Source organism: Sturnira hondurensis, unplaced genomic scaffold (assembly GCF_014824575.4).
Source record: "Sturnira hondurensis isolate 20B ecotype Veracruz unplaced genomic scaffold, ASM1482457v3 Scaffold0003090, whole genome shotgun sequence".
NCBI lineage: Eukaryota > Metazoa > Chordata > Mammalia > Chiroptera > Phyllostomidae > Sturnira > Sturnira hondurensis.
Genome location: NW_028075721.1, coordinates 9,683,280 through 9,695,424, shown reverse-complemented (window position 1 = coordinate 9,695,424; position 12,145 = coordinate 9,683,280). Strand labels below are relative to the sequence as shown.

The window sequence follows — 12,145 nt, the reverse complement described above, 5'->3', positions numbered from 1 at the left end:
ATTAAAAGGATCACTTCAGCCACACCTGGGGTGGCGCAGTGGGGTGAGTGACATACTGCAGACTGAAAGGTCGCCGGTTCGATCCCCAGACCTGACCCAGAGTCTGGCACACGGTGAACATACAATACATACACATCACATAAATAAAGGCAATAGTAGGGAAAATACCATTCTGATCACTCTTTTTTGCGGAAAACAGGGGGGCTGGGGATAAGGCTCAATACAGAAGTGGGGCAGAGATGGGGGAGGCAAAAAAGAAGAAGGAAAGAATGATAAGTGCCACTCCTTCCCTAAAAGCCAAGCAGAGTTTGTGAAATAAAAACTAAAAAAAAAAAAAAAGATCATCAAATGGACCCATCCCAAAGTCTGCCCTTTTTCTCTCCCTGACCCACTCGTCCCCCCTCTCAACACAGGGTCACACCACTGACTTTTTGTTTAAGATTGCCTCTGGGCATTCACCTCATTAATTGCAGTCACTGTTCAGCCATCACACTCAGTGTAGGTCCTCTCTTTGGGCCTTAGAAACGGTGCCGTTTTTCATTTATATTGGCTGAAACTAGTTCAAAGTCCTCCCCGCTCCATTCTCCTTTCTTTGCTCCTAGCCTCTCCAAAGGCCAGACTGGCTGTGGGGAAAGACGACAGACAGCAGGGACGGCTCAAGAGGAAAATCAGCGCAGTCCCTTTTCGACTCCAAGCCCTGAAGTGACTCTAGCTGCAAGTCCTATGGGATAGAGGCCTGGTCGAAAATGCATCTCTTTCTGAATTGCCCTTCTTCAATTTTATAGATGTGCTCCACCACACGTAGGAATTTCATTTAAATGTTTTTCTCTGCCACAGAGGGCAGGGTTTTGCAGGCCGTTGGGGAACAGATAACACACTCAAATGTCAGCTCAACGGAAGAACCACGTTATCCCCGTGGAACACCATGTTCTTGGTACGAGGCAGACTTTGGAAGCACCCCAACCCGCATGTCCTTTAGGCGACGCAGACAGGTCGCAAAATTAAATCTGTGTAGTCTGGCCAAACACCTTTAACCTTCTCCTAATAAGTTTGAATTAATTGATAGCTTCACCCTCCCACGGGCCACACTTGTTACTGCCGATTCAAACTGGTTTTACCTGGGTTCAGAGAAAATTCATCTATTTTTGCTTTCACACAGACAACTGACAGGAACAAACAAAAGCATTTCTATCTATAAAGAGCAATGCAGTAGTAAGACTTTGGACCTTGCGGCTTACAGATGATTAACGAGACAATGTGTAACACGTATTTCAGCTACACGTGTGAAAGGCTCTATAAAGATAGAAAATACGATAAATAATGCAGGAAACGATTGCGTCACAAGATCTGCCCTCTGGAGGACTTAGTAAGTATTAAATAAACATTATACAAACGTGTACCTGCTAATCTTACCTTCCGATGCCAGCCCAGGTAGGATGAAAAGTACTATTATTCCCATCAATAAGTATCTTGGTTTCTAATGAAAGATTTTTCAAGGAAATTACAACAGGGACCACGGCTATTAAGTAACGCCTTCTCATTAAGCTAAGCTTCCAACTTCAATTTCAGCTCTTGGTCAGTCTAAGCAATTTGAAAGCACAAATCCTAGCCCCCTCCACCGTTCCACTCAATTCAAGCTAAATGCATCCGTGCGGAACTCTCTCGCTATCCTAAATTGAGAAAAATCACGAAGCACACCCTCTCTGGAGTTCTTGAATCATCAAAGTACAACTGAAGTTCTTAAGGGTGACCACATAATGGACTTCAATAACTTAAGAGCTCAATTCAATTACCTACAAGCCTTAATCTGTCCCTTCATTCAAGTTTCTTCATCTAAAAGTACACCAAACCTTTTTTTCCTCCCACGGTACCTTTGATTCCTAACAATTATAAACAAAGAAACCATTTTTTTCATAAACTCTACAAAACAATAAATCAGGCACAAAATTTAGCAAAGAATTTTCTGACGGGAATTTCAAACACATTTGACAAACACTCTTCTTGCATGCTCCTAAATGCCAATAAATCTCTCACTTGTGTGCTTAAAATCAGCCAGCATTTCATTCCTCAGAACCTTACTTGAAAACAAGCCACCACCTCCTTGAACTCACCCAGTCTTCAACTTTTTTTGGAATCATATAGTCACAAAGTTTCTATGAGAAAAATCAGGAAGTCTCAGAGCTGGGAAGAACTTAGACACGCGATGCGATCTGATTTAGCTCTTGCCTATAGACAGGTGCGTTTAATTTAAAATTAACAAGGATGCTGAGGACCGTGGGCCATGCATGGCCTTCTAGGATATATGCAAAGTGATAAGACAACTCCTTGACCTCAAAGGAATTTACAGACAAGTTATCAGTTGAGGGAGAAGGTCTAATTGTAAAAATGAGCATTTCCAGGTTCTACCTCGGCCTTATTGATTCAGAAAGTCTGGGGGTAGAACCCAGGAATTAATATTTTAAAAAAGCATCCCACATCATTCTTATGGACAAAAAACATTTGAAAAACACTACTTCAGTACATCTGAGAGGTACGCACAAAAAAATAGCAGTCAGAGAAATGCTGAACATGGGCTAAATAGGGGCCCTGTCTTCTAGGGACATAAAAAATATTTGATCAGCATCTTCCATCATCAACACCAGGTATTAATCACAAAACACTGATCCACCTGGTAGTCCCACCCAGATATTCTTCTAAATTATATTCACCACTAAGTTAAATTGTGAGCTATCAATTTTATACTAGAAACCCTTAGTATGGAAAACTAAAATCTCTAGTGATGTACCATTCTTCCTAAAATGCCTAATTCACTTGACATTTAGTTTGATTTCACTTGGCTCACGAACCACACATTTCAGCTTATTTTCTTCCCATGCCAGTAGTGTTTGTAAGGAATAGTGATTTTCGTAGTTTTTTTCCCTTGACAGAAATACCAAAAAAAAAAAAAGTTAAAAACTTTTTAAAAGTTGAATCCAGAAGCATGTGCGACATTCACATGTTAAGAAAGCGGACTCCTAGCAGAATTAGCCGGCTCACACAGAATCTGTAGGAGCCCTCGCATACTGTGTACAGAAAAACCACCTAGGGAATGACTATCAATGCGGATTGCAGGAGCGTCTGACTTGAAAAGACAGGTAACTGAATTTTCAGCAGACACGCAGCTGATTCTGATGTGAATGGTTCTGAGAAAACATTCCAGGGATTTCAAGAATCCAAGCTCATACCTGTGATTCCCTTTAAGTTTAAATTGATATATTAAATACCGTAGGTTGTCAATACACGCATATTGAACTAAGGTAGTAACACAAAGGAACAAATAAGGAAAGTCAGTTCACCTAATGATAGTACACATTCTGTAAGTCAGAGCTGGGGGAGTGTTTATCATAAATTACTTCCTCCTGAATTAGGAGTCGCATGTAATAAAAAAGCAACCTAATGTAGGCTTTTCCTATTATTTCTTTTAGAGAGCACATAAAATTTTCTAATTAGCTTTTAATATTAAAAATATGTTGAACAATGTGGTGGGGGGGGCAAGGAGGAAAGCTGAGTGAGAACGGAGTAAGTGCACATTATTCTCTGGCCAACAGCAATAATCAGAGAAATATAATTCTAAAGATCATATAAAATAAAAAAAACAAGAAACCATCTCTAAGAAATGTGATTGTTCCTGATGTGATGACTGTAATTTCCCTATTCCCATGGGGATGAATTGTGGACAAATATTATGCTATTATCTGGTTACTAATAACTCACAGAGAAACTGGGACGTTCTCAACCTCACTTCCTTTGCAGGGACCAGAATATAATGAGATTCTGGGTTTGGGAGCTTTCTGTGAGTCCAGGAAGCACGGTTTATATGTTTAAATAACATGTTCTTTCTCAAATAGTCCATGAACCTGTAAAAGGCACCCTGGCTTATTACTTAATTAATGACCACATGACCTTGAATAAGTTATTCGCCACCCCCCAGAGACTCAGTTTTCTCAGCTGTAAAATGGGTAGCCAAGTCAATCTGGACTCATGGTTCTAGCTCTTTGCACTCAGCCATGATGCTCCCCACGCCACAGTGGCTAACCTGGCTTTATGTGAGAGCATCACATAAGATCATTTTTACAAGAGTGCGCTATAAGCTGTAAAGCAATCTTCAGACGAAGCGGATTATTAGTGTTTTACGAAGCCCAACTATAAAGATGCAAAGTGACCCGGAAAAAGAAAGCAGGGTAGACAAACCTGAAATACAACTACAGTGCCTAGAACATTACTCTGCACGTGGTAGGTGGGTGATTAGTAAGTACTGAGTGAATACAGAAACAAAAATCAGGCTTGCGTCCCTACCAGACGAGGTATGATACCGAGAAGGAATCGACATACCTAAAATCAAGGACAGTGTGATTCAGCCAGACAAGCCCCAATGCCCAAAAGCTTAGATCTTAAATTAAAAATTACTTGACATGTATATAAAGTATGAAGTATAAAATATCACATATTAAAATATAAAGTATAACCCACCATCTCCAAAGAAATGGCCATATTCTTACCTTTTTGGTCTTTCAGACGTAGTCTTGTAGGGATAGAAGAATCTCAGTGAGGTTGTGGAATTTTTTCCCTCTATCTGCTAGTAATCCTAGTAAATGTATAACCGTCCTAGTAAACTTAAGAGGAAATAACAAATTCTATAGAATGTTGGGTACCTCCTCCGCTCTGTTTTGGATCTGAAAAGCTGACTTCTAGTGACACCCTAATTTTAAGCAAGCCAAATTTATCCCCTAAAGCTCTCCCCTAAACGTACACACAAAAGAAGACTGGGGCGCAGGTGAGGAGGGGGGTGGGGTAGGGAAGAAGTTATTTACTTTATAAAATAATTCTTTATGTGTCCTTTGTCCCTTTCCTAGAAAAGTAAAATGTGCCTCAAATTTAAATACTAAAATTATATTACATACCACTTTTGACATAGCTATCTGTACAGTGAGGCAAACCTATAGTGAGAAATAAAATTTTTTTAAATTCAGGGATAAAACATTTTCTTCCCAGTGGGCCTGAACTGCCCCCCCTCCCCCACTGCAAATGTATTTTTACGAAGAGTATCATTTCCAAAACAGGGGTGAGTTTTTTCTATTGTTAAAATGAAACAAACAAGTTTGCTTTCAGTCACACAAATGTCCAACTGTTAGGAAAAAAAACAAACAAACGTTTTCCACTGGCCGCTTGCCTCTCCTGTCCCCAAGCAACCTTTCCTATTGGCCCCTTTCTTAGGGAGGCCCCCTGGGGCTGTGTGGTGGAACTGAATTTTGTGCAGCGAGAACTAGTTTCTCCAAAATCGCAGCGACCACCCCGAACATGGCCGGTGCTTGGCAAATATGGACGTTCCCTCAGTGCGCCGAGTAACTGACCCGCGTTTCTGGGTCTTTTACTTGAAAAATAAAATAGATGGGGAAAATGGCTTAAAGACGAGGAAAGGAAGAAAATCTATTCAAAACTCATCTTGTAAATGAGTGTTTGGGGAAGGGGCAGGACAAGGAAATCAGTGCAAAGACCTCAACCAAGCTAAACCATCCAAAACGTGCAAAAGCGTTTCAACTCTGTGGACGGAGTAAGCAATTGCCAGGAGCTCGCTCGCAGGAAAACCCGGAGCTTCCCTCCCAACGCCTCCCAGGGTGGCAACTGTCCCCTGCGCGGACACTGGGGCCGGGAAATCTTGGAGCGGGGTTGCGGTAGCAAAGGGAGGCAGGGGCTCCTAGAGAGCAAGCCCTGGCTTCTCTTATCCTGCTGGTTCCTCAATCCCCACGGCCATACTAGGTGCTCAATAAATGCTTGTGGGACGCAGGGAGAGAAAAACCCGAATCAGCCCCCACGCTTCAAGGGTGAATTCTCCGGAACTCAGCTTTCCTCGGACCCAGTATCGTCACTTTAGCTGAGGTCACTCGCCTCGGCGGCTCCGGCCCCAGCAGCAGGAGAGCAACCAAGAAGGCGAGCCGCCGGAGCCAAAATGGAGAGGAAGGCGGAGAGGGAGTGAGGCGGCGCCGGGCGCTGGCCCCCGGGGGCCACCTGACGGCCGCCCAGACTCGCGCTTCCAGTGACACGGAGGCCCGCGCGGCGACAGCTTGGGGCGGAGAAGGGCCCCGCCCACGCCAGGGTCCGCACACGACCACCCCGGGGAGCCGTGGCCCCGGGAGGAGGGGAGGTGCCGGGGGTGGGCCGGCCGTGCCGCGCGCGCGCCGCCGCCGCCAGCTGACGCGGACCCGGGCGCGCGCGCCTCTCCCGCCCCCGCCCCCCCGCGTCCCGGGGGCCCGGCGCGAGGCTCTGCTGACGTCAGCGGGCGGTCGGCTGTGTGGGGTGCGCAGAGCCGCTGGCGCACTCGCGCGCTGCGCTCGCCCCCTCCCCCGCCCGGGCTGTGGCGCGCGCGCTTGATCTCCCCTTCATTTTTTTTCCTCCCCTCCCTCCCAGCCTCGATCTCTCGCTCCCTCTCTGCCCTAAGAGCTCCTGGCTGCCCGCGGCTCCCTTGCCCTCTCCTCGTCTTCGGTAGGCTCCACCGAGCGATGCGATCTCTGAGAGACAGCGACGCCGCCTCCCGCTAGAGACCTGCCCCCCGGGCCGGCCCCCTGCCCATCCCTGCCCAGCGCGCGGGGGTCGGCGAAGGCGCCGCGGACGCACCGACGGTTGAGGATCGGCGATGCACATGCACTAGCAGCACCCCCTAACTCACTCCCTCCACACCCCACGCCGCCGCCGCCACCGCCTCCTCCTCCGGCAGCACTGGCAGAAGGACCCACCCTGCCCCCCACCCCACCCTCCGCGGGCTCCGGCTGCGGCTCCTGCCTCGACTATTATTTTATTTATTTTGGGTTGTGCACAAGCCTCTGTGCCTGCAGCCCGCGCCTCCTCGGACTGCGGGCGCCTCCTGCCTCGGCTCCCGAGCCCCAGACCCCGGCCACCCTCGCTTCAACACCCCCAGAGCCCAGCCAGCTGTCGCGAGTTTCCGCTGCTAGAATCTTGTCAGCAGCTGTCTTTTTGGGGGGTTTTGGTTTCCCGACATTTTTGTTTTCAGCCAAGGGAAGATATCGTGATTTTTTTTTCCCCCTTTGAGCCTAGGCTCTGCTCTCTGGGGGGGTGGGGGGGCGCGCCGAGCCGGGGAGCCTTGCTAGCCGAGTCGTGCGGGCTGTGGCAGGGAAGGGGCCACCATGGGATGTACTCTGAGCGCTGAGGAGAGAGCCGCCCTCGAGCGGAGCAAGGCGATTGAGAAAAACCTCAAAGAGGATGGCATCAGCGCCGCCAAAGACGTGAAATTACTCCTGCTGGGTAAGGACCGGGCTGCCACCCTCATCCCCCGACCCCAGCCACTCCGCGTCCCCCCTCCGCCAGCTCTCCTCCACTCCACTCGCTTCCGGGGAGACCTGGTCCCCAAGTTGGCACCACCATGTGCCAGGATCGCCCACCCCCTCGCATGCCTTACCCCTCTGCCCCCTACCGCGATCCCCTAAACTGACACTCACCAGTTTTTCCCCCCCGTCTGTCCCAACAGGGGCTGGAGAATCAGGAAAAAGCACCATTGTGAAGCAGATGAAGTAAGTCCCTGTGGCATTGGGATTTATACTTTTATTAAGAATATTTTTTAATCACTTGTATTACCTTGCTTACTCCACACTGCTCTCCAGGCCCGGTTTTTAATTCATGTACACACGCACACACACCTGGATTTGACTCCCCTCCCCCACTCTACGTTGATTCTGGGTCCCTCACCCTCAACTCCCGGGGTGGGTGTTTTGAGGGGATAGTGGGGGGAGGGACGGGGAGCGCCTGTAGTTGTATGAATGACAGTGTCCGCCATATTGATCAGAACATCACACTATTGGAATGATTATGATCATTACTCTTGCTTGTGGAGTGTTTCGTGCGTATGGCAGCCTCCATTTCTGTCTCTGTGTCTCTGTTTCATTCCCTCTCTCACTCCTCCTCCCCTCACCCCTGACTCCACATCCATAATCCCATTTCCCTTGTTCTTCTCCTGGGCAGTGATTTTGAACTCGGTTAAAATATGGAGGGGGCCCAGCCCTAGAGTGCTGGGGTGGAGGATCAAGTGTGTGCTGTTCATGGATTTGGTGCTGAATTGGAGGTTGTGGTTTCTGCCCCCCTCCCCTGAAAAAGAGAATGAGGGTTAGAGGAAGGGGCGTGTGGTAGGGGAGGGGGTGGGTTTCTAAGTAGATGTGACTGGCACAGCTGTGTATCCAAGGCAGAGGTGGAAGAGGGACGCTTGCTCTGGGCTGAATGCCCGCCCCTTGCTGCCCCCTCCCTCCCCCACTCTCCCAGCGTTTGCTGTCCTGACACCGGCAGTTTTCGTTTGCTATGGCCTTTATCAGTGTATTTATTTACACTCTGCATAGGCCATGTTCCGTGTAATCTACCCACAATGCGGATTTAAGGCCCCGCTTGCCGCCTCCCCCTTCTGCCTTACATATCAGTTTCCCCTCCTAATTAACTGGGGGTGGATTTGAGTGATGGTGGAAAATTAAAACAAAATGAGATATTCCTTCCCTTGCGCACTTTCTCAATAAGAAGCCTCGCCCTCCTTCCCACTCTCAGGCTCGCTTCTTGCCCCATCCACTAGGGCAGTTCCTGGTGAGCCCACAGGCAGCTTGCTTGGGGAGGGGGTGGCTTGCGGGGAAGGGGTGCACCCTCCGGAGCCTCCTGGCCCTGCTGCTTCCGTTGACCTGTCAGTTCCGGATGGCGGAGTTCATTAACACTATTTAGCGAGGATTCCACGTCGCTTTGCTGTGACACCTCGGTGCACACACAGCTCCTAATTAGGGGTTGCCGTGCGGTAAACAAAAATGATTATTTTTCAACTTGACAGAATAGCTGAAGTAATTGCATCCCGTAGGAAAACAATGGAAAATAAAAACCCCTTTCGTGGAAGGGTGGGTGGAAGATGAAGCGTGCTTGCGGTTTCAGAAACAAAATGCAAAAATTCTTGCATGTGTAACAGGCATGACAAGCGGGTTCTAGGCGGCGCCATGATGGTAGGGAGCAGCGACTTGGAGACAATTTCCCCCATCTGCTTAACATGTTTTATTTTTGTTCGAGAGGGCCCTGGGGCTTTCTTTTGCAAAGCCCCCCTCGGCTCGCCTCACCCCTCTGAGCCGCCGGTAATTTTGCCTGGGGCTTCTCTGGAGCTTGTGCAATCCAAATGCATAGGGAGGCGGAGCCTGGGGAATTGCTTTTTGCAACAAGGTGCATGTTGCATCTGCCGGGAGCCCTTGCAGGTCGATAAATGCAAGCACAGCCACCCCTTTCTCCCCGAGGGAGACATTTTAAAACTTCAGAGTCTGTAATCTGCAGTGGCGGGCCCAGAGCCCTGTAGAAGCCCCAGCTACCGGAGCTGAGTGAGGTTTCAGGCGTTGCGAGTGGTGGACAGCGCCCAGCCGAGGCCAGAAAAGTCGATGAGGCTCAGCTAAGCGGCTGCGCTGGCTCCGCAAGGCTCGGCGCCGGCGGGGCGCAGGGCTCGGAGAGATTCGGCGGTGTTCGGAACCCAGTCGGGGCTGGACGGAGAGACCCGAGCTACTTCCTAGAGGGCCGAAGGCATTCGGAAATGCTCGGGGAGGAGGGAATTGGATGCAGGAGTCGCGGGTGGTCTGCTCGAGTTTGCTAATTAACTTTGCATCTGCAAGATCAACTCCTTCCCTGTTTTTCTTAAACACGCCTCATAAATTAGATTGCTTTAATAAGTTTAAATATATATACCGAGTCCCTCAAAGAGCGCCTAGCCTTTTTTATTCAAAGAGAGCTGAGCTCAATGAGGATGTAGACGTGCCATTTTAGAATGAAAATTCCCAGTTACGTACCGGGGTAGGAAATCTGAAATGAAGGCTGTGTGTGGGCTTAAATGTAGGCTTTCCCTGGAGAGTGTTATGTGTCTCATATTTGGGGGGGGGGGTAGGGAGGAAACCACACCAAGCTTTTGATGTTTGAGATGTTAAATCGGGTGTGTGAGCTTGTCTTTTCTTTTTCCTGCATTTCCCCCTGGGTCACACCCCACAGGAAACCTTTGTGGAGAAAAATTTTAGGTAAAACTGAGTTTCTGTAGGTAAAACTATTATTATTTTAAACACACACACACACACACACATAAACACATCAACTCTCTTTGGGAAATAGTCTCGGTTTGCCCAAAAGGTCAGTGGGAGAGGGACCCTGGCGGCCTCTCCTCCTGAAGCACTCATGAATGGCAGCCCTCCCTGTTAGGTCCTCCTGCTTGGCCTGAAATAAATCAGATCGGGGCCTTGTGCCAAGCTGGAGGCAGGACTTGTTTTATTAACCGCAAAATGTGAAATTGGTGTCACTGTATCCTAGTGACAAATTCTTTTGAGTCCTCCCTTGCAGAGATGATTTTGCTGATCACCCCTTGGCTGACAGTCACCTGAGTTAGGAGAGTTGTCCTGGGGGTGGGCCTGGGCCCGACAATCCAGGCGGCATTTACAGAAAGCCGTTGCAGACCTGCCTGTACAATACACGATTGGTTCACCAACCTATCAGGCCATGCATATGAGTTCATTAGGTTGCTGTTTTATCTTCCCGGGGCAGATGAAATTAGAGAGTTCTCCTTGAGCAATGCCCTGTGAGAACTTGGTGGTTTCCTAGTGGGGACTTCAGTTTAATAGCTCACCCTGCGGGATTGAGAGAGAGAGAGTATGAATATTCAGACATCTCCGTATTCTTCTTAATCAGCATTTCCAGAGGGGCAAACAGCCATTCCATTCAGCCCCTATGTCCATCCACGTTGCAGAGTGCTGATTTTTAGAAGGAATGGCTTCCATGTATGCCTGTAATAACTGAAGTTACGTGAGAAGGGGCTGGCTGGCATATGCTGCCTAGAACCAAGTGTCAACACCTGTGTCAGCCTAGGATCATTGCAGACAGGCTGACCTTTGGAATTATTTGGTTTGATACGTGTCCTAGTGAGAAACTTGCATCCACGTAAGAGAGATCACAGATTAGACTCGTTTTAAAAGCCTGGTTCTTAATACTTTGCTAAACATTTCATGTGCACATAGCTTTCTGGTTTGCGTTGTTTTTTAATTTGGGTAGGTGATTGTGAACTAGTGTTTGGGAGGTCTGTGTCAGACTGTCCACAACATTTTCGTCCCGAGAAGGGAACAAATGATTGAAACTTCCCGAGTGTAACTTCACGCGCACCACGAGGGACCAGCCCCCTCTGTGTGTGTGCCATTTCAGCTGACTTTGCTTCTCCGGAGCTGGTGCCCCCCCNGTGGGGGCCCCCCCCCCCCCCCCCCGGTGCTACAGCCTCGCTGTTTTTGCAATCAGTGGGACTCTTTGAGTTATTCAGAATAATCAAGATTGTACGAAGAATTAATTTTATTTAGTTACCAAAACCTTTACAAAGAAACCTCTTAAAAAAAGGATCATTTACGACGTATGGAATCAACAGACTATCACTTCCAGCCACTTCCCCTTTCTGCACAAACAGTGACCACGGCTTGCCCATCTCCCTGATGAAAATGGAGATGAACTGTGGGGTTGCCANGTCCCCCCCCCCCCCCCGGTGCTACAGCCTCGCTGTTTTTGCAATCAGTGGGACTCTTTGAGTTATTCAGAATAATCAAGATTTTACGAAGAATTAATTTTATTTAGTTACCAAAACCTTTACAAAGAAACCTCTTAAAAAAGGATCATTTACGATGTATGGAATCAACAGACTATCACTTCCAGCCACTTCCCCTTTCTGCACAAACAGTGACCACGGCTTGCCCATCTCCCTGATGAAAATGGAGATGAACTGTGGGGTTGCCATGGGCACCACGGTGTGCCCTCATTTGAGGTGCTGAGTCGTCTGTCCAGGGTGTCTGTCTCTGGAGCATTAAGTGGGTTTTTAGGAAGATAAGAGAGTTGGAAAGTGGCAGTGAGGCATGGCCTCCTAGCTGCTATGCTTTACATAAACGGACACTGTAAATGGAGCATTTCGGACGCATGTTCATTCCCCTGGGGCCGGCCCAGTGCCATTGTAAAAGAGATTTAAGGATTTGCCTGACAGAGACACTGTGCTCATCCGAATACCCCAGCCCTTACTGTGGCACGGGATTCCCAGGACAGACCCCACCCTGTCAGGGAAGGCAGTCTTAAGGTGTCACCTGCT

The 12,145-nt window shown here is 48.3% G+C and overlaps 1 protein-coding gene across 3 annotated transcripts in view; it reads left to right on the top strand.

Annotated features, from left to right (window-relative positions):
- The first annotated feature begins 6,358 nt into the window (after positions 1 to 6,358).
- Positions 6,359 to 12,145, top strand: part of GNAO1 (G protein subunit alpha o1) — a 130,653-nt gene continuing 124,866 nt past the window's right edge. The window contains exons 1-2 of one of the 3 annotated variants that reach the window (XM_037041688.1): positions 6,359 to 7,296; positions 7,520 to 7,562. In XM_037041688.1, the coding sequence (XP_036897583.1) occupies positions 7,179 to 7,296; positions 7,520 to 7,562 (161 nt within the window). In that variant the 5' untranslated portion in view covers positions 6,359 to 7,178. The remainder of the gene's footprint in view (positions 7,297 to 7,519; positions 7,563 to 12,145) is intronic. The other 2 variants (XM_037041687.1, XM_037041689.1) reach the window with 2 other exon arrangements.